We start from the raw sequence: 24,574 nt of genomic DNA on the forward strand, positions 1-24,574 counted from the left end.
TCTCCGGAGCTGAACCGCGTTCGTTTCATCTCCGGGGACCCCCTGCTTCGTGAGATACTTACATCTGGAGGGGGCAAGCAAAACAAAGCTAGGGTCGTGTGAAGAGAGGAGCGCTGAAAGATAAACAGGAAGGCGGTGGAAGGGAAGAGAGACGCGGTCATTATTATTTATAAAGTGCCAACATATTCCACATCTTGCCACCACTTGGGGCCCCTCCTGTACCTCTAACGGCTGCGCTTATAGTGCCGGCAACAGCGCAGCGGCGTCGCGTTTAAAATTTATTTATTGACGCCGTCGCGTGCGCTTGTAGTAGAAGAGACGCGACGGCGTGAACGGCTCGGTCACGATCGCTGGAAGTCACTTCAATGTGATTTTTCCAGCGACCGCAGCGTGACGTCAGCGTCGCAGTCGCGTCGCCGTCACTATAAACGCTTAGTGCTGTCGGCAGCGACAGCGACGTTACGGTCGCTGGAAAAATGAAATTGACTTGTCTTCCAGCGATCGCGACCGAGCCGTCACGCCATACATTTGTTTTGCTGCGGCGTCGCCGTCACTATAAGCGCAGCCTTAGATGGTATACTTGGCACTTGGCAGTGGTGTCCGTTTGTCCCCTCTCACGTCAGCGAGCAGGAGAACCAGTAGGAAAGAAGCAGCTGGCACAGTAAAGAAAACAGTAAATGCTTGACGCATCACTTCGCAATTTGTTGGCGAGACAGTGAATCGGTGGCGAAAGTCTGTGATCCCCGATACACTTTTAGCCCTTTAATGTTCGGCAAGACGTTTTTGCCCGGAATCCAATTTGTAACAAAAAATGTGAATTATTTTGGATAGCGTTGCACATCCCAAGTTACAGTATGTCAGGGGGGCCCATCTCCAGTGCTCAATCCCCCAACAGGTCAGGTTTTCAGGATATCCCAGCTTCAGCTCAGGTGGCATCGACTGAGCCTCTGATTGAGCCACCTGTGCTGAAGCTGGGACTTATTGAGCCACCTGTGCTGAAGCAGGGACTGATTGAGCCACCTGTGCCGAAGCTGGGATATCCTGAAAACCTGACCTGTTGGAGGGGGAGGAGGTGGGCTTGAGGACTGGAGTTGAGCCCCCTGCGTTATGTTAACGACCCCCCCGCCCTAACTCTCCTTTTCACGCCTATTTTTGTGGCCAATTCTAAATGTGGGTCTTCTGTTCACAAGCCGGGAAGCAGCCAACGTAATGAGTTTGCGCCGCAACGCCCACCGTCGTTAGGCCTCTGTAAATCAGTCCCAAGGTGTCTTGCGGAGTAACACCGCTTAGTAAACATGGACCTGTGTGACCCATTGAACTTGAATGGGATGAGGAGGTGTCTTCCACATGGAGCATCGGCCCTTAATAAATATGATCTTACCCTAGCTACACCACTGCATCGGGTCCTGATGCTTTAGATGGCAGCTTGAGAGAAAAATTACACATTTGTTTCCAGGAGAAGCAGAAGCCGGAGTCATTAGTAACGCATCTTATTGCATGTAAAGCCCCCCCTGATACATTCGGGGACATCACTGACATCACAAGCCCAAGATGTCTACCTCCATGAAAAGATGGATCCCTCCCTCGTCTTATTTCAGGTTTAATTCTGCACTTCTTTTACATACAACTTCACGTGTGTATCTAAGGGAAACCCCTCAGCAGCTCATCAAAAGAATGAATAGCTACTGGGGAGGGACATGGGGGGATCATACAGTATATATGGAACAAGCCCTGCAAGCAAATGGTGTCTGAGGTTTCGGTACATGGGACAATTGGCAGGCTGTGTGGACCTTTTCTAAGTGGTCCTTATCTGGCATCAATATGTTTGTGACTATCTTGCCAGATGGGTGCTGGAGTCCTCATCTAGTTCTTCATTCACAGGTCAGCGACTCCTTACACACATAGAGTGACGTACACAGTGATGAGAGGGCAGCTCGCACTGCCTGTGAGAGACCCAGGACAAGGCAACAAGAGGGAGAGAGGAAAACAGAGGGACATATACACACTTAGAAGCATTAACATCAGCGGCAACACTGAGCAGAAAGTAAAACTAGCTGCTACAGTACTGCGGGAGGGCAGGTTCAGAGTGCATCTGCCGCCGTACTAATAGTATAAATACAATACTATATATGTCATGGATTCCCAGTGGAGTGCAGAATGTCAGGGGGTGTTCTGGTGGTTATCTGTTTGTGTGGTTACCTGTAAGGTTTTGATCTCCCTAATGTAATGGCACATCTATTTTCTCAGTAATTCCCAAACAGGGGTTCGCCATTGCTACCCACAATGCTTTGCATCCACAGCGACAAGGCATTGTGGGGCGTGACTTTGGAAGTTTCCGCAGTGAGTGACAGCAATACACTGAGGTGCAGTTTGGGGCATTATTAAGCGTGGGTTCGCCCCCCCCTGAGCTCAGGACACTATACCGCCTGGGATCGGTCACACGGTCTTGTTAGCGATAGTCTGATGAGTCGGCAATAAGATTTATTAATTAGAGGTTCGTGGAACAAATGCTTTCTAAGGGGGGTGCACAATGTAAAAAAAAGTCGGGAACCACTGCCCTAGGTTATCTTGCAGATAGCTCTAGATTATTTTTGCAGATAACTACATAATTTTGCAGAAAGCTCTCTAGATTCTACCTTTTATTGACCCGACTTTCGATTTCCACAGGTCTCGTCATAAAAAAAAAATGAAGATTATTACTATATGAAATATATGTCTTTTCAAAATAATGTCGGTACGTTTATGAATACGATACCTTAAATGACATTTTCCTCTGTATACAACTCCCTGCCTCCTGAACATTAGGTCAAAGCCCTTCTGTAACAATTCTGTGCAAATCTATGAATGATTCCTGAGAGGAAGTCAAGGCGGATAAGATAATTATTTCTGCCGAATGCATTACGAGTCTCTTCTGTTCTACGATCTGTAAATAATTTGTGATTAAGTCAAATTTGCAAACAAATGTCATGAAATATGCAAATTATAATAAGAATTTGGTGTAGATAGATAGAAAAACACTGTAAAAGCAGGACAAATGAATGATCTAGCACTGCTGCTTCATTACATTCTGTTATCCATACAACAGTTTCCGGCATCTTTGCTACGTGTTGCCAAGTGTAATACACCACAAATGAGAGAGGCTGAGATTATTTACTTATCTGTCTTTTTCCTTCTCCTAAAAAAATAAATCCCTGTTGCCCACCTCCTCTTCACAGAGGCTCCCAAGGAAGAGGCTGGTTTGTGCCCCAGAGATTAGTGAGGAATCTCAATATACTGCAGCCTCTTTAATACGTGCAGTGTAACCAATACCATGACAAAATATATAATGCATTGTACTTCATTTGATTAAAGTCAATTATTTAAAATACATTGTAGCCTTATTAAACACCCATTGTTTGTCCAAGAACCCAAACTTTCACTCATTTTAGTCTTTAGACTTATTTTTATCTTGAGGGGGAAAAAACAACCTATTCTATGTATCAAAGGTCCCCTATAAAGTCTTATCATTTTAAGATGAGCCTTAATTTCATGACGCGGTCCTATTGCAATAACTTTATTTTCTCTTACATCCATCAAGTTATTGAAGGAGCAGCTAGGGGATGGGATCCAGGATGTGGTTATAGGAACAGGTAGGAGAGGGATTATAGGGAGCGGTTATAGAAGCAGTTAGGGGAGGAGTTATAGGGAGCGGTTATAGGAGCAGTTAGAGGAGGAGTTATAGGGCGTGGTTATAGGACCAGTTAGAGGAGGAGTTATAGGGAGCGGTTATAGGAGCAGTTAGGGGAGGAGTTATAGGGAGCGGTTATAGGAGCAGTTAGGGGAGGAGTTGTAGGGTCAGTTAGGGGAGGAGTTATAGGGAGCGGTTATAGGATCAGTTAGGGGAGGAGTTATAGGGAGCGGTTATAGGATCAGTTAGGGGAGGAGTTATAGGGAGCGGTTATAGGAGCAGTTAGGGAAGGAGTTATAGGGAGCGGTTATAGGAACAGTTAGGGGAGGAGTTATAGGGAGCGGTTGTAGGAGCAGTTAGGGGAGGAGTTATAGGGAGCGGTTGTAGGAGCAGTTAGGGGAGGAGTTATAGGGAGCGGTTGTAGGAGCAGTTAGGGGAGGAGTTATAGGGAGCGATTGTAGGAGCAGTTAGGGGAGGAGTTATAGGAGCAGTTACAGGAGAAGTTAGGGGGGGACTTATGGGAGGAGTTATAGAAGCAGTTAGGAGAGGAGCTATAGGGACCAGTTGGGAGGAGTTATAGGGAGCAGTTATAGGAGCAGTTAGGGGAGGAGATATAGGGAGCAGTTATAGGGAGCAGTTATAGAAGCAGTTAGGGGAGGAGTTATAGGGAGCGGTTATAGAAGCAGTTAGGGGAGGAGTTATAGGAGCAGTTAGGGGAGGAGTTATAGGGAGCAGTTATAGAAGCAGTTAGGGGAGGAGTTATAGGGAGCGGTTATAGAAGCAGTTAGGGGAGGAGTTATAGGGAGCAGTTATAGAAGCAGTTAGGGGAGGAGTTATAGGGAGCGGTTATAGAAGCAGTTAGGGGAGGAGTTATAGGGAGCAGTTATAGAAGCAGTTAGGGGAGGAGTTATAGGGAGCGGTTATAGAAGCAGTTAGGGGAGGAGTTATAGGGAGCAGTTATAGAAGCAGTTAGGGGAGGAGTTATAGGGAGCGGTTATAGAAGCAGTTAGGGGAGGAGTTATAGGGAGCGGTTATAGGATCAGTTAGGGGAGGAGTTATAGGGAGCGGTTATAGAAGCAGTTAGGGGAGGAGTTATAGGGAGCGGTTATAGAAGCAGTTAGGGGAGGAGTTATAGGGAGCAGTTATAGAAGCAGTTAGGGGAGGAGTTATAGGGAGCGGTTATAGAAGCAGTTAGGGGAGGAGTTATAGGGAGCGGTTATAGAAGCAGTTAGGGGAGGAGTTATAGGGAGCGGTTATAGGATCAGTTAGGGGAGGAGTTATAGGGAGCGGTTATAGAAGCAGTTAGGGGAGGAGTTATAGGGAGCGGTTATAGGATCAGTTAGGGGAGGAGTTATAGGGAGCGGTTATAGGATCAGTTAGGGGAGGAGTTATAGGGAGCGGTTATAGGATCAGTTAGGGGAGGAGTTATAGGGAGCGGTTATAGGATCAGTTAGGGGAGGAGTTATAGGAGCAGTTAGTGGAGGAGTTGTTGTGAGCGGTTATAGGATCAGTTAGAGGAGGAGTTATAGGGAGAAGTTATAGGATCAGTTAGAGGAGGAGTTATAGGGAGCGGTTATAGGATCAGTTAGAGGAGGAGTTATAGGGAGAAGTTATAGGATCAGTTAGGGGAGGAGTTATAGGGAGCGGTTATAGGATCAGTTAGAGGAGGAGTTATAGGGAGTGGTTGTAGGAGCAGTTAGGGTAGCTATTATAGGGAGCGGTTATAGGATCAGTTAGAGGAGTTATTGTGAGCGGTTATAGGATCAGTTAGAGGAGGTGTTATAGGGAGTGGTTATAGGATCAGTTAGGGGAGGAGTTATAGGGAGCGGTTATAGGATCAGATAGGGGAGGAGTTGTAGGGAGCGGTTATAGGATCAATTAGGGGAGGAGTTGTAGGGAGCGGTTATAGGATCAGTTAGGGGAGGAGTTGTAGGGAGCGGTTATAGGATCAGTTAGGGGAGGAGTTGTAGGGAGCGGTTATAGGATCAGTTAGGGGAGGAGTTATAGGGAGCGGTTATAGGATCAGTTAGGGGAGGAGTTATAGGGAGCGGTTATAGGATCAGTTAGGGGAGGAGTTGTAGGGTCAGTTAGGGGAGGAGTTGTAGGGAGCGGTTATAGGATCAGTTAGGGGAGGAGTTGTAGGGAGCGGTTATAGGATCAGTTAGGGGAGGAGTTATAGGGAGCGGTTATAGGATCAGTTAGGGGAGGAGTTATAGGGAGCGGTTATAGGATCAGTTAGGGGAGGAGTTATAGGAGCAGTTAGTGGAGGAGTTGTTGTGAGCGGTTATAGGATCAGTTAGAGGAGGGGTTATAGGATCAGTTAGAGGAGGAGTTATAGGGAGCGGTTATAGGATCAGTTAGGGGAGGAGTTATAGGGAGCGGTTATAGGATCAGTTAGGGGAGGAGTTATAGGAGCTGTTAGTGGAGGAGTTATAGGAGCTGTTAGTGGAGGAGTTGTTGTGAGCGGTTATAGGATCAGTTAGAGGAGGAGTTATAGGGAGCGGTTATAGGAACTGTTAGAGGAGGAGTTATAGGGAGCGGTTATAGGATCAGTTAGAGGAGGAGTTATAGGGAGCGGTTATAGGATCAGTTAGAGGAGGAGTTATAGGGAGCGGTTATAGGATCAGTTAGAGGAGGAGTTATAGGGAGCAGTTATAGGAGCAGTTAGGGGAGGCGTTATTAAGAGCCGCTTAATGGGATATGATGCATCCCCCTGTGTATATTGCTGTAGCATTGTGATTAAACTACATGTGTTGTTGACCCCTGTTCTGGCCGTGACGGGGTTGGCGGTCCGGTTTGCTCTCTGAACCAGCCCTGCGCAGTGGAGAGAAGGCTTGAAGCATGCAGAAGTGGGAGACGTGAAACAGGCGAGTTACCTGACAGATAACGTTATCATAGTAAGCCAATGCACGGGCATGGGGGGAGAGGTTACACGGCGCATCGCATAGTTTCCTTACATTTGGGTGCGAGCCTTCCGCAATCGTGGAGAGAGAGAAATTATCATTGTGGAGCTCGGAAGGAGTCCTGTACCTGCTGGAAGGAGAGAGGGGACAGGGACAAGAGAGAAACGTTTTATTACTCACGGGGAACTGAAAGTGATCCGTTTCCCAAATGACTGATGACCAGTCCCAAAACCAACATTACTTCCCAGGTGATCAGTGTGTCACCCCCTCCCCCCCCCCCCTTTGGCATTACTAGGGCCTTAGTGGGTTAACTGTGTGGGCCCACACAGAGTAACGCCCCTTTGCCCATCACATGGTGACTAGGCAGATTCCTAGCCCTGGTGATAGCGATCTCACTGCACAACATATATTGTAGAAAGAGGTTTCTAGAAGGTCAGGTCCCAGTAGGAGTTGAAGAAGAGGGACCTCACTGTGAATAGTGTCTGTATATAGGTTATAATACAGATGAGTCTAGGATATAGGGTAAGGAGCCCCTTTATTGTTTTATAGTTAGGGACAGTGCCCTACATAGTTAGTGTCCCCAGGAATGGCTCCCCGCTTCTCTCACGATTCACATAGAGGAAGCCTATGCCATGTAGGGGTTCCCCAAGCCGCAGCCTGAGGCATAGCTGGATCAGCACAATCGGAGGGTCCATTGCTGACTCTCATCCAAAAAGCCCTGAGACTGGGATACTGACAGCAGACAGAGAGAGAGAGAGTAGTACTGTACAAGGCCCAACATGGGGGCCCCTCGGGATGGAGCATTACCAACGCTATACAGCACAGGGATCAATTAGGTAACACATAAACAGGCAAGTCTTAGCACCGCCCGAGCGAGCAGCCAGGGGAGAGGATACCGGCAGCACAAACAGTGAACAATAATGAAACTGTGCAAGAAGTAGCGTACATGTGGCGATTGAGACGGTATCACCGGGGATTCCTGGCGCCCATCATTGCATTACCAACGCCCGCCCTGCACGGGTCCAGCGCACTTACCACCGACTCTCAGTAAGCCAATTAAAGAGACATTTGATGTTAACTCCTCAGGAGCCGCGGCAAGGAGGGATACGTGAGTTATAATGAGCCAGTCCTGTTATTCCCATTGGTGTTCTGGTTTAATACGAATGGAAGCCCGGTCTAGATGATTGCGCTGGTTTGGAGTTATTGGGCCGGTATAGTATAGGCAACATAGGTTTGGCAACATAGGTTTGGCAACCGTTCATTTAATTAGCTATTTCTGGCTTGTCTCTTACCGACCATAATATTATGCAGTGAAAAAACCATAATAATGACCCCAGGTGAAGTACGGTGGGACGAAACCGGTTGGGCCTTTTTTGATGCTTTGAGGCCACTGTACCCAATCTCCTGAGAAGCCCTGATTGGAAGGAGACTGCCGTGACGCGGCGGAGTGCCCCCACTGCAGGTGAGAGACGCTGGCGGAGGCAATCGCGGTCTGTTCCTTATTGAGAAGTGGAGCGGTCGCATCGGGTGCTGTTATCTAAGGAGAAGGGTTGAAGTGCGCCCGAAGTCACTTCTTGTTTACTTACCAGCGGGGAGAGTGTGAGTGTGTTACCAGCGGGGAGAGTGTGTGTGTTACCAGCGGGGAGAGTGTGAGTGTGTTACCAGCGGGGAGAGTGTGAGTGTGTTACCATTCCCCTCAATAATATTATGCAGGGCTGCAACCCAATACTACGGAGAGCAGAGTACAGGAGAAGGAGGGTGGGAGGGGATAAGGATTTCTGCACAGCTAGAAACAGGGCGGAGGATCTTTTCTTTACAGGCAGGGATCCAGCTGCAATTAATTATCGGGACTGCATCCGGGCAGAGGGTAAAGCTCCAGGATAAATACAGGGATTAACTCATTACACACATGATTCCGCCTATAAACACTGACTTGGGTGCAGGATGTTAACCCCTTCACTGCCAAAGGGGCCTGGAACCGGTATGCGTTGCAGGGAAGTGGTTATAAATGCAGTCCCCCCCCCCACCCCCCGCAGGCATATTATTTTTTATTTCTTCACCATACTACGCAGTTGGGTGTCTATTTTCGCCTCTTTTTACGCCTACAAAATGGAGCCCCAAACTGGTTAACATGATTGGTAAGCAACTCCCGCGCTGTGACATCACTGGACGTCCTATAGCCATATCTGAGAGGCTCAACATGAGACAGTTTATCTGATAAGTCTCTTTAGCGTAAACTTGGAAAACAGCCCTGTGCTGCGTGGTGTGGTGCAGCATGTTAGAATAAACAAGCCGGAGTCTCGCCATGTGAACACTGTACTGCAGGCTTTTTGGGCCTTATTAATTAAAAATTATTTAACAAAACAAAACAGCAGGCGAAATAAAAAGTAAGGTTAGTAAGGTCATTTAACGGACATCACAATGAAGCTATAACTTCAAAAGGTCAAATAAATGTAACACTGTTTCTCCCACCCGGTGGGAGATTTGGCCATTACTGGTCGTGTGGTGCATGATACCTGCTGGTAACAGGAGGGCTGAGTCGTCCGCCGGTGGTAATGGGGACACAGGAACAGGCTTCTGGGGTTCATACCCCACATATCTCTTTAGCAATGCAGCGCTTCCATCTGCCGTAGGCTCCAGGAACTGAAGGTGATCTCCCACGGTAGAACTATTACCTCTCCCCCCAGTAAGATCACACACCAGGCCGGCGGTATAAGCAAACAGGAACGATGTATAGTCTCTCTCAGTACAGCACAGTTACACGGCAGGTGCTGCCCACAACAGCAACTCACAGCTACCCCTGAAGGATGGTCCCTGGACCTTCACTACAGGCCATGGGCACCCGCAGCAGTCCCAGCCCTTCCCCACCTCCCTAGCAGGGGCAGAGGTATGGTACACACTCCACAATCACTCTCCCACCAAGGCTCTTGGTTGTGTGACCTGCCTCTCTCAAGAGGGTAGAGGCCCTACTACATTTGGGGCGGCACTGCCCTTAAGTACAGCTAGGAAGAGGGCATCAGGTCTGTCCCATGATTGGTCATGCTCAGGCCGGATGTCACCGCCTCCCGCTGTCAATCAGGTGCAGCACCAAGGAAGGGGAAAACCCCATGTTGACTACTGGCAACCTGATTGTACCAGGGCTTACTGCCAGGAGTAGGACAGACTGGTTGCCACAGGTGGCATGGCTACATACATATCTGACACACTGATGTTTCCTCAACACATTGGCCTTTAAAAAGTAGTAGTCCTGTGCTGTATGTACTGTATATTAAAAGAAATATCTACATTTATTTAACTTTGGGGCAACGCTCTTTGGGTTGTAATTTAGAAAGAAATAGCCAAACTTTATGCTGTAAAAATGTTAATGGGGGAAACTTAAAAACAAAACAAAAAAACACCCCCTTGTTCTTTAAAAACGAAGTGAAATCGTAACATCGTAAATAAAGAAAAAGGTAAGGACAAAGTATAGACAGCACACATAAATGTGTAGCCAGGTCCCCCCTGCCTGCCAAGCCCCCCCCCCCCTCACCTTCCTGGCGATCGCGGGTGCCGCCGAGCCCAATGGCGGTCCCGTCGGCCGAATGGAAGAGTGGGGGCGGTCAGAGTCCTGCTTGGGGGTTGCCAGGGCCGCGTGCGGCCGGTTGCCAGGGCCGCGATCGCGTCGCTAGGGCGCCCGGCGCTCCTGAAGCAGGGCGGCGAGGGCGCCCCATCTTCTAAGTTTTAGCGCATGCGCAGTGCAGATCGTGGTGCGGTGGCCAGCCAGGGACATTGCGCATTCGCAGTGATACCGCGCGAACCCTAGCCTACAAGGGACAGGCTCTTGGAAGGGACTACAAGTCCCATGAGCCTCAGCTGCGCCCCACGTGACGCCAGGGAGCCAATAGGGCTGAAGTATTGCCCTGCAGGCAAGAAAAGATACATTTCGCGGGCTTGGAGCACGCTAGTCAGTCAGGACCAGGACAAGCTAGGGGAAGGAGGTGAGTGCAGGGGTCAGTGACCCACTGCATTAGGCCAGCAGCCCCCTAGGTCCCAGGTAAGTCCTGAGCCACTGTGTAGCTTTTGGTGCTATAGGGACAGGCCCTAGATAGGGACACTGCCCCATTAGCTATTTGGATAGTCAGGGACACAGCGCTGAAGCCGTGCAGCCCTGCGAGGTGGGTTCTGGGCTCAGAACGCCACCAAAAACACTGAGACTAAGGTGATATTATCCACGCCTGAATTCACCCCACGCGGTGCGGAGGACGACGTTGGATCGGGCGGAATCCCTGTCGTCGTCTGCGGAACCCGGGGTGGGAGCCCCGGGCAGATATCATTCTTCAAGTGCACCAACACTGTACAGCAACGCAAGGAGCACGCCTAAAGGGTGGGGGTATCACTTGGGGACACTTACGTGGAGAGTGGCCAAGGGCCTTGTATAGTGCGATTGGACACGGTGTGGGGCTACACGGTGGTGGGAGCGGGGTGTATGTTATACCTTACCCAAATGCAACGTGGAATGATATGTACCGTAGAGTATAAGTTATGCAGTAAAGCCTGTCCTGTTTACAACTGAGTGTTTACCGTGATTGTTTCCTGTGAGGGCCTCCTCCCACTCTGTGGGGATCCCTCCCAGGTGGAGGCGTCGCACCACGAGATTGTGATATGTATGTACCCCAGGCTCCCCGAGCGGAGGCTTAGGCTCCTGAGAGCCACACAGGTATACACAGCAGTAGTAGTGTCTGTATTCACAGGGAATACCCGTTACAAATGTATAAAGGGTAATAGGTGCAATGTGGAACAAGGGGGGTCCTAATTCCTCCTAAGCAAAATACGTAAAAATAATAAATGTTCCCAGCACACAAAAGAAGGAAAATGGGGGAATGGTAAACCAAAAAGTTTAACGAGCACAACACAAAGTGAGTGAAAAAAACACAATACAAAAAGGGAGAGGGAGGGAAGGGGTGAACCAACGTAAAAGTAATATCCTAACAAGGGTTAATAAGCGTATCTTGCTGGACTGTGTGTGCTTGAGTACTTTGGACATTACCTAGATTAATGTGGTTTACTTGTGTTAACCCCTGCTAGGAGGCATTCATGTCCCATTAACCCCTATTTGGATTCATTCATGCCTTATTAACCCTTGTTGGGATACTACTTGGTTACATTATTCCCTACTAGGATACATCCATGTCTCATTGCCCATTTGTTTTTGGTGCTCTCTTTGGGAGACGTGTACAGGGACTAGGGAAGTACCATTAGATACCCTGTGTCTTTTGGGAACGGGCCTGAAGAAGGGGTTCAAATCATACCCCGAAACGCTGCCGCCCCCCTTTTCCCCTATACTTTTACGTTTGTTCACCCCATCCCTTCCCTTTCCTCCCTCTCCCTTTTTGTATTGTGGTTTTTTCACTCACTTTGTGTTGTGCTCATTAAACTTTTTGGTTTACCATTCCCCCATTTTCCTCCTTTTGTGTGCGATATGTCTCTTATAGCGTTAATTTCATGGCAAAATCACCTTTTCTGAACTTGATTGACAGAGGTTCCACACTCTTCCACACAACACAAACGGATTGCCGGGGTGGGGAGAGGGCGGGGATGCTGTAAGCTCCGAAATCTCGTCCTGCTCCTCATCTCCGGCATTTTCTCCACGTAACGACGCGTCGCCATGACAACGTGACGCTGCGACATCCCACGGCGACGTGTTGTCATGACAAAAGTGAAGTCACATGACGCCACGTCAACGCAACGTAGCTGGAGGAGATGAGGAGCAGGTCCCGGCGAAGGTAAGTGGCCCCGGCGCCACAGTATGGCTAATAAAAATAACATTACACTAATAACTTATTTTCTTACTAATACTAGCTTAATATTAAAAATACACACCAGTCTGTTTTAATGTCATTGGTATCCATGATGCAATGCGTTCGTATGCAAGAAGCCACATATCGCCCTCCGTGCACGCCGTGCACATTGTATGAAGGGTTTGTGCTCATTACGGAGCACCACAATGGTGACGCACGATAAAAAAATTCAAATATGATCTTCGCACAACGGCCGCTTACTCCCGGCCCCATCACTGAAGTGGGAACATTGCTGCCTCATCTGCATTTCGTGTGTCCCAGGGGAGTTATTCTCTGCAGTACAGTAAAGTCTCTGCAAACCTCTGGTGGAGAGTCTGAGGTCGTGGGACTGTCTGGGATTACGCCACATAACACACAGTGCTTGTGTTAAAATGCTAAATAACTCCCCCCCCCCCCCACTCAACCCCCCATCTCCGCTCATACAAAGTGCACCTCCGCCTGGCAGCACACCCACAATGGACCCTTCTCCTCTTCTCCCCCTCCTCTCCTCTCTTCTTAGCTTTGTCAAGTCCTAAACACTCAGCAGCTGCTGCTCTGCGGGAGGCTTCTTATTTTGGGGGCTGACAGATGGGGCTTTGTCCGGTCCAACGGTGAAATGTTTCTGCCAACGGCTACAGGGGCACAGCCCCATTACAAAACAGCGCTTCATCAGTTACTGAACCTTTCACTGCCAGGTGACCCCAAGGGATTAACAGGGCAGGACTTTGTATTGGTGGGGTCAAACGCTTACAATAGAGTTTCAAAGCGGTTCCAAGTGTACAGTGTAAGGAAAATTAAACCACCCCAATCAGGCCCTAAAGTTCTCCTCACTAGAACATTTAGAACAGTTTCTGGCTGACCTTACCAACTACCCTTGTCACAGAATCGAATTAATTCCCGACCCTGATTCTGCGCTCAACTATTTCCAATCAGAGTTCTTAAAACTCTGTGATACCCATGCTCCACTACGCAGAATAAGGGTACGGGGGCCCATCTTCCATGGGTTACACCTGACCTTATTGCACTCTACCAGTTCAGGGATGCCTTGTGGAAAAGCCACAAAGTAACTGGCACTACCAAGGATCTCAAACACTACAGAAGCCTGCGGAACATGTGCACAAGGCAAACAAGGCATGCAAAAGCACAATATTACTCTGACAATCTCCTCCAGAACACATCAAACCCAGCTAACTTCTGGAAGGTTATCAACAATATATTCCAGCCTCCTAACCATCAACAGCCAAGTAATATCACTAAGGGGGATATTACTCTGACAAACCCCACCGACATTGCAAATGCATTCAATGATTACTTTGTGGGGTGTGCTACTAACTTATTAGCAAAACGCAGCCCAAACCACAAACCTGAATCTCATGCTGGGAGTGCCCCTATAGCCCCACCCCCTCCCAACACTGCCCACAATTTTCAATTTGGCCCAGTATCCTAAGAGGAGATTACACAAGTGCTCCTCAAATTAAAACTAAGCAGCCAATGTGGACCTGATTTACAGCAATCTAAGTTCCTACGACTTGGTGCCCCAGCAATTGCCAAACCAATTGCTTCCATAGTCAACTCTATCCTGTCTGCAGGCCATATCCCTAAGACCTGGAAAGCTGCCAGAGTTGTCCCAATCTTCAAAAGTGGGGACAAAAACACTGTCTCAAACTACAGGCCAATTTCCCTTCTCCCAATCCTATCCAAAGTCATGGAAAAATGTGTCCACTCCCAATTAAGCGAGTACTATACCAAGACAAATTTCCCTAGCCAATTCCAATCTGGCTTTCGTCCCAAACACTCTACCGTAACCCCCCTGCTAAAAGTTTGCAATAAAATCCAGTGTGGAATAGAACATGGACAACTCACTGGTGCAATATTCCTAGATTTTGCAAAGGCTTTTAATACTGTTGATCATGTTATCTTGCTAAACAAACTCCAGTGCTCTGGAATACAGAAGTATGCTTTAAACTGGTATAACAGGGTATGTCATTCTGCCTTTCTTTCCCCTCCCTGTTATGTAAGTCCTACTAGTTGCAAACTGTAAGGGGTTAATCTTGTGAGTTTGTCACCCCACTCATGCTCCTCTATGATGGACAGGAGTAAGGTGGTGACTCATGGCCTGTGTAAGCCTATCAAGGATAGGTATAGAACATGTGCCCGCCCCTTCTATCCTAATTAGGGGACTACCACATTTAGAGTGAGTCCTGTTCCTGCTCTGGAGGAGAGAGGAAGCAGTAGAGCTATCAGACTCTCACATGGCAGGATGAGCGTGCTCACTCTCAGTCTTTGGACTGAGGGAAGATCTGATTCGGCCACAGATGCCCTGAGACCTTGCATTCACTGTAAGAAGTTCTGCAGTGGATGTGCCCCAATAAAGATCCTGTTCATAATATACCTCAGTCTGAGTATCAGTCCTTGGGCAGAGGGAGAAAGAGTGCAATAGTGGGGGCTGACATCCGAACACCCTTGAGCCCAGTACTGCTGGAGGCGCTAAGCACCATGAGAAGAGCTCAGAGAAGAATCTAAGCCTGTCTCGATCTCCACTCCATCGCAGATCAGACTCAGCTCTCCTGACCCTAACAGGTATTTGCACCACACACTAGGTTGCATAGGCTGTGTATCTCCCACTGGGGGGAGGGGGTGGGAACAGTGCTACACTGGTTTCATTCCTACCTATCAGGTAGATCCCAACATGTGTCCATCTCAGGCTCTAACTCCAACCCCCTGGATATCATCTGTGGTGTCCCGCAAGGCTCTGTTCTGGGGCCCCTACTCTTCTCAGTGTTTATCAATGATCTTCCTACAGCTTGTAAGGGAGCTTCAATACACATGTATGCAGATTACACAATCTTATATGCACACAGCCATAGCCTCTGTGACCTTGAACACATACTTCAATCTGACTTTTTGAGACTCGAAAACTGGATTTCCCAAAACAAACTGTTTTTAAACACTGACAAGACTGTAACAATGGTATTTGGGACCAAGACTAAATTTCTAAAGCTTCCAGTGACTGAGCTCCAGATCAGAACCAACGCTAACACCACCCTAACACCTGTCACTAGTTTTAAATACCTGGGCTTATGGTTTGACTCCCATTTAACATTCGGGATGCACATTGATACCCTGACATCCAAAACTTATGCGAAACTATGTGTACTTTACAGGAACAAATCCTCCCTAAGTCTGCTGGTCAGATAGCGTATCGCACAGCAGATGCTAATGCCAATTATTGACTATGGAGACATAGTATACGTCTCTGCACCCCAAACCCACCTTAGCAAACTTGACACCCTTTACAATTCAATATGCCGTTTTGTTCTCCAAGAACTAGATTGGTCTTCACTTGAGTCTAGGCGCAAAGTTCACCTTTCCTGTCTTGCCTTCAAATACTTTCTGGCCAAATTACCAGTCTATCTAAACAAGCTCCTCACCCCTACCACACGCAGCACTTATCATCTGAGATCAGACTCCAAAAGACTGTTCATGGTCCCAAGGTTCAGCAAAGTATCCAGCCGCTCCTCCTTCTCTTACCGTGCACCCCAAAACTGGAACAGTCTATTGGAGATTCTCACAGCCACCACCAATCTAAGTTCTTTCAAAACTAAAGCTGTCTCACATTTTAACTGTAACTGTTTCATACGCCTATACTATATATTATCTTTAACTGTGCATGCAATGTCTTGTATATAATGTATAACCCCGCTCACTTATGTAACTAGCTATTTGTCATCTTACTGTAACTCTGTGCCCAGGACATACTTGAAAACGAGAGGTAACTCTCACTGTATTACTTCCTGGTAACACATTTTATAAATAAATAAATAAATTAGTGAACTGAACAAGATAAAATACAGTAATATTACATTTTAAAGGAGTAATTTGTTCCCTTTTTTATTTATTAGATTTTGAAGATAGATTTGAAGCAGTGGGGTCTCCGGAGCTGAACCCCATTAATTTCAGCTCCGAAGATCCCATGCTTCCCATGATACAGACCAGCGGTGCGCAAACTGGGGTGTGCGCCCCCCCTGTCTGCGGGGGGCGCGGGGCTTACAGATTGCCGGGGGAGCAGCGAAGGCCTCTGTAAACCTTACTGACCTTGGCTCCGGCAGCTTCTTAGACGCGTCGCCATGGCAACGCGGCGTCAAATGACACCGCAAGGTATTGTGAAAACGTGACGTCAAGATGCCGGAGTGGACGCCGGAGCCGAGGTAAGAGGGAGCGTGGACAGAGGGGAACTGCCGGCACGGGGGGGCGCACGGGGAGAAAAGTTTGCGCTCCCCTGATACAGATCACCATAGCCGGTATTTTGGCAAAGTTTCACGCTCCCACGTCACGCGGGCCAATAGGAAGCTGAATCTGATGATGTCACGGGTTCCAATTGGTCCAGCATGGCGCGGGAGCTCTGAAAGTCCGCCCTAATCTGAACCCTGGCAGCCGAGCGCAACGACTATCTCCAGAAGCAAGGGGTCTCTGGAGCTAAAATTAATGGGGTTCAGCCCTGGAGACCCCCTGCTTCAATCAGGAGACCCCCTGCATCAATCAGGAGACCCACTGCTTCAATCAGGAGACCCCCTGCATCAATCAGGAGACCCCCTGCTTCAATCAGGAGACCCCCTGCATCAATCAGGAGACCCCCTGCATCAATCAGGAGACCCCCTGCTTCAATCAGGAGACCCCCTGCTTCAATCAGGAGACCCCCTGCATCAATCAGGAGACCCCCTGCTTCAATCAGGAGACCCCCTGCTTCAATCAGGAGACCCCCTGCTTCAATCAGGAGACCCCCTTCTTCAATCAGGAGACCCCCTGCTTCAATCAGGAGACCCCCTGCTTCAATCAGGAGACCCCCTGCTTCAATCAGGAGACCCCCCTGCATCAATCAGGAGACCCCCTGCTTCAATCAGGAGACCCCCTGCATCAATCAGGAGACCCCCCGCTTCAACCAGGACACCCCCTTCTTCAATCAGGAGACCCCCTGCTTCAATCAGGAGACCCCCTGCTTCAATCAGGAGACCCCCTGCTTCAATCAGGAGACCCCCTGCTTCAATCAGGAGACCCCCCGCTTCAATCAGGAGACCCCCCGCTTCAATCAGGAGACCCCCTGCATCAATCAGGAGACCCCCTGCTTCAATCAGGAGACCCCCTGCTTCAATCAGGAGACCCCCTGCTTCAATCAGGAGACCCCCTGCTTCAATCAGGAGACCCCCTGCTTCAATCAGGAGACCCCCTGCTTCAATCACATGCTAAAGATAAAAGAAAAATGGCAAATAAACCTGAATTTCTCAAAACATGGAAGTAATCTAACAGTACCCGAGGTGTATACGGGACACAAGCACCGGAAAAATATACAGGCTGCATTGCTCCCGCTGATAACCTATCCCAAATAACGCAGAAAATCACCGTTTCCATAGGGCTCAAAGTAATAACGACACCTTTCGTTGGACCAACAAGTAGTTGATCTGTTCCAAGCTTTCCAACCTCTCAGGGTCCTTCATCAGGTCGCCCTCACCCCGAGAGGCTGGAAAGCGTGTAACACATCAAATACTTGTTGGTCCAATAAACGGTGTCATACCCCCTACTCCCCCTCCCCCTCCTTTGTTACTACATGGAAGTGTAGGGATGTCATGGTTTGCTTGTCTACCTCCGTTGCAGGGTGCCTCTTGAGGGAGTGTTCGGATGTTTCCGCGGCGGCACAGCAGCACAGGGCGCCGCCATGTTGTTGCCCAATAGTAGGTGTGACTGTCAGAGAGGAGAGAGTTCGCGCATGCGCAGTGCAAAGCGCGCGAACGACTGGCCAATCATAGGGAGGCGTTGCAGTAAACTACAACCCCCCAGGAGCATCAGCGAAGTCACCTGACACAGGGAGCGAATAGGATCGCAGGGATGGCTGACAGGCAGGAAAGGGAAGCGTGGGGGAGAGACCACGCTAGTCAGAGGGCACCGGAAGAGCAAGAGGAGAGGTAGTGTGTGTGCAGGGGGTCAGTGACCCACCTGCGGAGGCCAGATTCCCCCTCAGGCCCCAGTGCAGACCCTGAGTCACCATTAGCTTGTGGTGCTGCAGGGACGCCCTATATAGGTAGCGACACCTAGTCACTTACTGCATAGACAGATAGGGACACGGTGTCGCGGAGCTGCGGTGGTGACAGTCGTTTGGGCCCAAGCTGCTGGACATCATCCACTCGTGAGAGACTGCGCTGGATCGGCGGATCCTTTTCGAAGTTTGTTGCCGGTCACCGCAGTGACCAGAAGGTATTTAATAAGTGCACCAACACCGGTACCAACAGGCGCAGATCCCGCCTTGGGGGAGGACTCTTTGGGGACACTGGGTTGAGTGACCAGAGAACTGCGCATATATATATCTATACATAACGGTGGACACGGTGTGGGGGGCACGCGGTGACGGGGAAGTGACAATTCTCTATAGGAGAGTGGCCGAGCCACTGGTAGAGGTTGTTGCATGTCAGTCAGTTCAATGCTATTTCCTATGTGTGTTATTACTTATAGTTATAAGATAAGGAGCTACTTATGCGTATCAGTAAACGGTTACCAAACTGAAGTGTGTTACTACTGTTCTTGCCTAGGGGAATCTCACTCATTGGGGATCCTGGGTAAGTGGGGGCGCTGCCAAAAGTATTATTATTGCCCCAGGCTTCCAGTTAGCGGAGGCCCAGATCGCGCTGAGCCAGCAGGTGTGTACAGTACCAGTAGTCACTAGAGAAGCAGGAAAGAGGGCTACAGAAGAAAGGACCAACACGGCTACCCAGAATCCTTTGCCATAGGGTTCAATGGTAGTGATAACATTGCAGAATATCTCACCACAGGGAGCAATAAAGACTGCTCCTGTGCATCTGTGTGTGATGCAATGTCCGGGGGGACAATTCATCACTGGTCCCTGCCCTGTACAACCAGCGGCGGATTTGAAGACCCGCCGCGCCTAGTCACTTAGCGGTGACGGACGCCTCCTCGCTGCAGCCCTCCTCCTCCTTTGAACCGCAGTGGACGTCGCCCACGTGACGTCGCACGGCGTCACGTTGCCGTGGTAACGCAACGTCGTGCCGCTGCGACGGCACGTTGCCATGGCAACAAGACGCCATGTGATGTTACATTGGTGACGCCCGCGGTTGTCATTTGACGCCACGATTAGAAAGGAGGAGGAGGACTCTAGCATGGAGGCTCTCCCACCAGGCCCAATAGGCCAGAGATCGCAGCAAATGTATATGGGGGCGGACATTTTTTGCCGCCCCAAAATGTTGCCGCTGTGCAGCACCTGCAGTCTGATTTTAGTGCCTGAGATATTGCACACAGTCACTAGGAGAGCTGACAATGGGATTTCAACCAGAATCACCCACTTCAAAGGCAGTTACATTGCCAGTGTGCTGCTGCTTCAGCTCAATACACCGCAAAGAGTGTCAAAAACAAAACGTAGTCACAGTAAATATATTGTTTTAGAATACTTTTTCTTACTAATATAGCCCTGGTCCACCGTTAACCCCTTACCTCCCGGAGCAGGTGCGCTAGGCAGCGGAGGCAGGGGACCGGAGCCGGCAGTGAGAGGGAAGTTGCTCCGGCGACCCGGTAGCTGGAGGCTAGCGGCATCTCCCTTTGCAGGGCGCCACCATGTTGAAGTTGCGCACGCATGCGCAGAGAGGAGCTGCAGGGCGGCCATCACACACAGAGAGGGCTCCACAGGGACTGCAGCCCCCAGATGGCTATGGGACAAGGTACCACATGCTACACCACAGCCAATAGGGCTCACAATTCCCTGCACCAAAGAATTGTTACTTTACGCGCGCTAGAGACAACGCAAGTCGGAGCTGGGACATCAGAAGGGTAGGGTCTGTGTGTGCAGGGTGTCAGTGGCCCCTGCACTAGGCCAGAAATCCCCTTAGGCCCCAGCTAGGCCGGACTCACCTCAGCTTGTGGTTGCTGCAGGGACAGGCCCATCAGTTAGGGGAATGGAAACAAAAGAAAACAGCGCACAACGCCAAATAGTGAAGCAAATTCAACAATATATTATAGAATTAAAAAGGGGGTAATATATCTGCGTACATGAAAAAAGTTGGTAAAAGGCATGTAGTGTGTATCACACTGTTTACCACTCGGCAGCTGTTAGCTGTAGAATCGGGTGCTTGCTTCCCTCTGCTGATGCAGCTCAGTTGATTCTGGGGCAGGACGTCAGTCTTTTCACTCCCAAGGGGATTTCCCTTCATGCAGCCAGGTTCAGCAGCTGGTACTGGGGCTCGGTGAAATCGCTCCTGCTTCCTGGCCGATATGAAGCTGCTCCTGTACCTCGGCAGGTGTATCCTCTGCACAGAGGTTAAAACGCAGCTTGCTGGGGTGCCCTCAGCGTGCCACGATGGCAGTGCTGTCTCACACATTTGGGTGGGCTAGCTCTTGTGGACACCGGGGAGGTTAGGTGCCCAGGAGTACCTCAGTACTTTGAGGGGACATTCTATCGGGGTGTGGGATTTGGGTTGACGGGCCCTGTGTGGAGACGGCCGTGCATGGCCCACATTGGTGTGCAACTGTTATTCTGTTTGTTTGCCTCCTATAGTAAAACTGTTGTCCATCACTACGTGTATATTATTACTTGGGTCCTGTTACGAGGTCATCCCACATAGACGGATCCCACGCAGGTGGAGGCGCTTGCACCGGACAGATCAGGCACACCCCAGGCTCCCAGCAGCGAAGGCTCAGCCCTCCTGTGAGCCACAGGTAACACAGCACACACCCGGTAGCCGCCGTATCTCCCAGGGGGTGGGGGACCATGAGCTACTCTCATGTCAAATTTCTGTTTTTTGGGGGTTATAAGTTACTGCAGGGGGGTTCAACTCCAGTCCTCAAGACCCCCAACTTGTCAGGTTTAGAGGATATCCCTGCTTCAGCACTGGTGGCGCAGTTGAAGACTGAGCCACTGATTGAACCACCTCTATCTCTCTCTCCCCCCCTTTTTCTCTCTCTCCCTATTTTCCTCCCTCCCTCCCTCTTTCTCTCTCTCTCTCTCTCTCGCTCTCTCTCTCTCGCTCTCTCTTTTCTCTCCTTTTCTCTCTCCCTCTACCCTTCTTTTTCTCTGTCTCTCCCTCTCTCTCTTTTTTCTCTCTCTCTCCTTTTTTTTCTCTCCTTTTTTTCTCTCTCTCTCTCACGCTCTCTGAGTCTCTCCCTCTCCCCCTCTCTCCCTCCCCCCTCTCTCTCTCCCTCCCTCTCTATCTCTCTCTTTTTGTCAAACCGATGCGGGGAACAGATTTGGGCTGTATCGCCCACCCTTAACCGTGATGTGTTTTGTGGTTCCTTTGAGATGCCAAGCTGATGTATACAATAGGAAGTGGCTGTAACCCTAACAGGTGACCTACACTAGCATACACTTCTGGAGGCCTAATCCCCAGGGGAACACGAGCACAATAACGGTTGTGCCAAGACAAGCAACTAATATTCTGCATGGCAATGATTGCCTCATACAGTAACACTTACAGCATCTGAAAAGCATAAAGAACGTAATCATGCACAGCTGGATTCAATGAGAGCGATTGTGTATATTAAAACTTTCCGATACATCCAGGGTTATAATAAAGAGCCCAAAGGGAGTGCATTTCCGGGAAACAGGACTACTAGAAGAAGAAGAGGCCATGCTTGGAAGCTGGAGGGTGGTATGTGTGAGAAAGTGCTTTCTCATCAGAGCTGGTGAAGATTAATATATAGAGACAAGCCAGGGGATCAATGTGGTCTAAGGCTTCTCAGCAGGTAGCAAATGGGCAGGTTGGGTCACCCAAGGGTTCTCTATCTGCTGTCAATTTCTGTGTTTCGATGTTGCATGGATGCGACTCAAGATAAACGTGCTTCTTAACCGCCGGGAGCTGTGGACATACCTGGCCATGGGGGACCATGTGGTCCACAGTGTACCCCCTGACAACCTCCAACTACAAGGTTATGAGCCATGATGTTGGAGCAACCAGTGCGAATCTATTTCATGGAGCCCCCATGCCATAGGGACACGCCGTGGGTTCCTGCCCAATCTGGGCATCCCTGCTCAAGAACCCCACTCCCAGAAATACAATCCCCCACATTCCCGCCCCCAGCGCCCACCACCACTCACTTCCGTTTGCGCAGCTTGTAGTTCTCCGTTTTGAGCAGGTAGAGTTTTTTGGCAAAGAAGACGGTCATCATAAAGAGGAGGAGGACCACGAGGGCGGCCGTGCCCACGGCCACGCACATCACCTGGAAGTCCGTGATGATGGACTCGCAGCGCATGCCCTTGTGCCAGATATAATCCTGCGTGTTACACCTGCAAAGACAAGACGGGCGTGTGTTTATTCCACCCGGAGTTCTCAGTTCTTGTAGCCACGAGCGTCCCGGGGAAGAGCACCGCAGGTGAAGTGGTCGTGGTGATGTGGCAATGATGTGTAGGGGAACAAAGGGAGAATATTGTGTAGAGCGCTTCTGCAACCTCACAGGTGTCTTCTTCAAGCGTACACTTAAGACAATACCTGTTCGCATTATTTTGCCCTATTGGTCCCCTAAAATGTATCACAACCGAGAATAAACCTACATTTCCCCAGTTCCGTTTCAGCTCACTCTGAGCATTGCCCAATAAAAGGCCAGGTTATTTTGTGTAGAACGCCCAAATTCACAGATTTTGGTACCTGGGTGATTTATTATTCATTTAAGGATTAACAAGGAACCCTGAAGTCGGTGTATATTATTTATAGTGCTTTGGTTTATTTTGTTCCCCCCATATTTTTGGAACGGTTTTTTAAAGCTGGAGACCAAGCAATATCCTACATGTGGGTTTTTCTAATAAATCAGTGCTGCATTATGAGAAAATACTTGTAGCATTTTTTAAAAACAACTCTGAATGACATTTTAAATGTATTATAATGTAACCAGCCTTTTTTTTGTTTCTACAGCAACCATTTACAAAGTCACATCCCTTTCTCTTCTGAAACAGAATACTCCTCTGCAGCCATTTAATGAGCCCCCCGAGCCGAATCTTTGCCGATCGATCCATTCTCCTGTGATCGATCGGCGAAGATTCGGCTCGGGGGGGTTCACTAAATGGCTGCAGAGGAGTTAGCTAATTACGTATCATTGTGTGGATTGTTATTGATGCGTATATTAAAGGGATTTTTTATTTTTTAAACGGCAGCTTGGACGGCTGCTTTAACCCTTTGCAGTCCAATTAATTTTCATTACGTGGGCCAGCAGGTCTAATCTCATTTTCGGGAAAAAAAACACATACAGCTTTTTTTTTTTTTTTGCACACACACTGCACACACTCGCGGCACACTGCGCACACTTCGCGGCACACTGAGCACACTCACGGCACACTGCGCACACTCGCGGCACACTGCGCACACTCACAGCACACCACTCACTAACACACCCACACGTCCACACCCCCCCTAACCGGTGTCAGCTGCTGGGGCATCATGAGGCTGCCTGCGGGAATCGGTGCGGGGCTGGTGTGAATCGGTGCGGGGCTGGTGGGGGGTCGGTGCCGGGCTGTCTGCGGGGATCGGTGCCGGGCTGCCTGCGGAATCGGTGTGGGGGGGCGGATTGGTGCCGGGCTGCCTGCGGGATCGGTGCCCGGGCCTGCCTGCGGAATCGTGTGGGGGGCGCGGATTGGTGCCCGGGCTGCCTGCGGGGATCGGTGCCGGCTGCCTGCGGAATCGGGTTGTGGGGGGGGCGGATTGGTGCCGGGCTGCCTGCGGGGATCGGTGCAGGGCTGCCTGCGGAATCGGTGTGGGGGGGGCGGATTGGTGCCGTGGCTGCCTGCGGGGATCTGGTGCCCGGCTGTCTGCTGAATCGGTGTGGGGGGGGCGGATTGGTGCCGGCTGCCTGCGGGATCGGTGCCGTGCTGTCTGCTGAATCGGTGTGGGGGGGCGGATCGGTGCCGGGCTGTCTGCTGAATCGGTGTGGGGGGGCGCATCGGTGCCGGGCTGCCTGCGGGATCGGTGCCGGGCTGCCTGCGGGATCGGTGCCGGGCTGTCGTGCGGGGATTGGTGCCGGGCTGCCTGCGGGATCGGTGCCGGGCTGTCTGCGGGGATCGGTGCCGGGCTGTCTGCGGAATCGGTGTGGGGGGGGCGGATTGGTGCCGGGCTGCCTGCGGGATCGGTGCCGGGCTGCCTGCTGAATTGGTGTGGGGGGGGCGGATCGGTGCCGGGCTGCCTGCGGGATCGGTGCCGGGCTGTCTGCGG

General features: G+C 50.0%; 1 protein-coding gene across 12 annotated transcripts in view; it reads right to left on the reverse strand.

Annotated features, from left to right (window-relative positions):
• Positions 1-24,574, reverse strand: part of CSPG5 (chondroitin sulfate proteoglycan 5) — a 113,109-nt gene that overhangs the window by 20,729 nt on the left and 67,806 nt on the right. For 2 of the 12 annotated variants that reach the window (XR_012799375.1, XM_075588149.1), the window contains exons 3-4: positions 22,474-22,662; positions 6,544-6,700 (exon numbers count right to left, since the gene is read on the reverse strand). Coding sequence is in view for 9 of the 12 variants with exons in the window: in XM_075588149.1 (XP_075444264.1) it covers positions 6,544-6,700; positions 22,474-22,662 (346 nt within the window). In the remaining 3 variants the exon portion in view is untranslated. Of the gene's footprint in view, positions 1-1,381; positions 1,426-2,755; positions 2,924-6,543; positions 6,701-22,473; positions 22,663-24,574 lie in introns of all 12 variants that reach the window. The other 10 variants (XM_075588153.1, XM_075588158.1, XM_075588151.1 and 7 more) reach the window with 8 other exon arrangements.

This window comes from Ascaphus truei, chromosome 2 (assembly GCF_040206685.1).
Source record: "Ascaphus truei isolate aAscTru1 chromosome 2, aAscTru1.hap1, whole genome shotgun sequence".
NCBI lineage: Eukaryota > Metazoa > Chordata > Amphibia > Anura > Ascaphidae > Ascaphus > Ascaphus truei.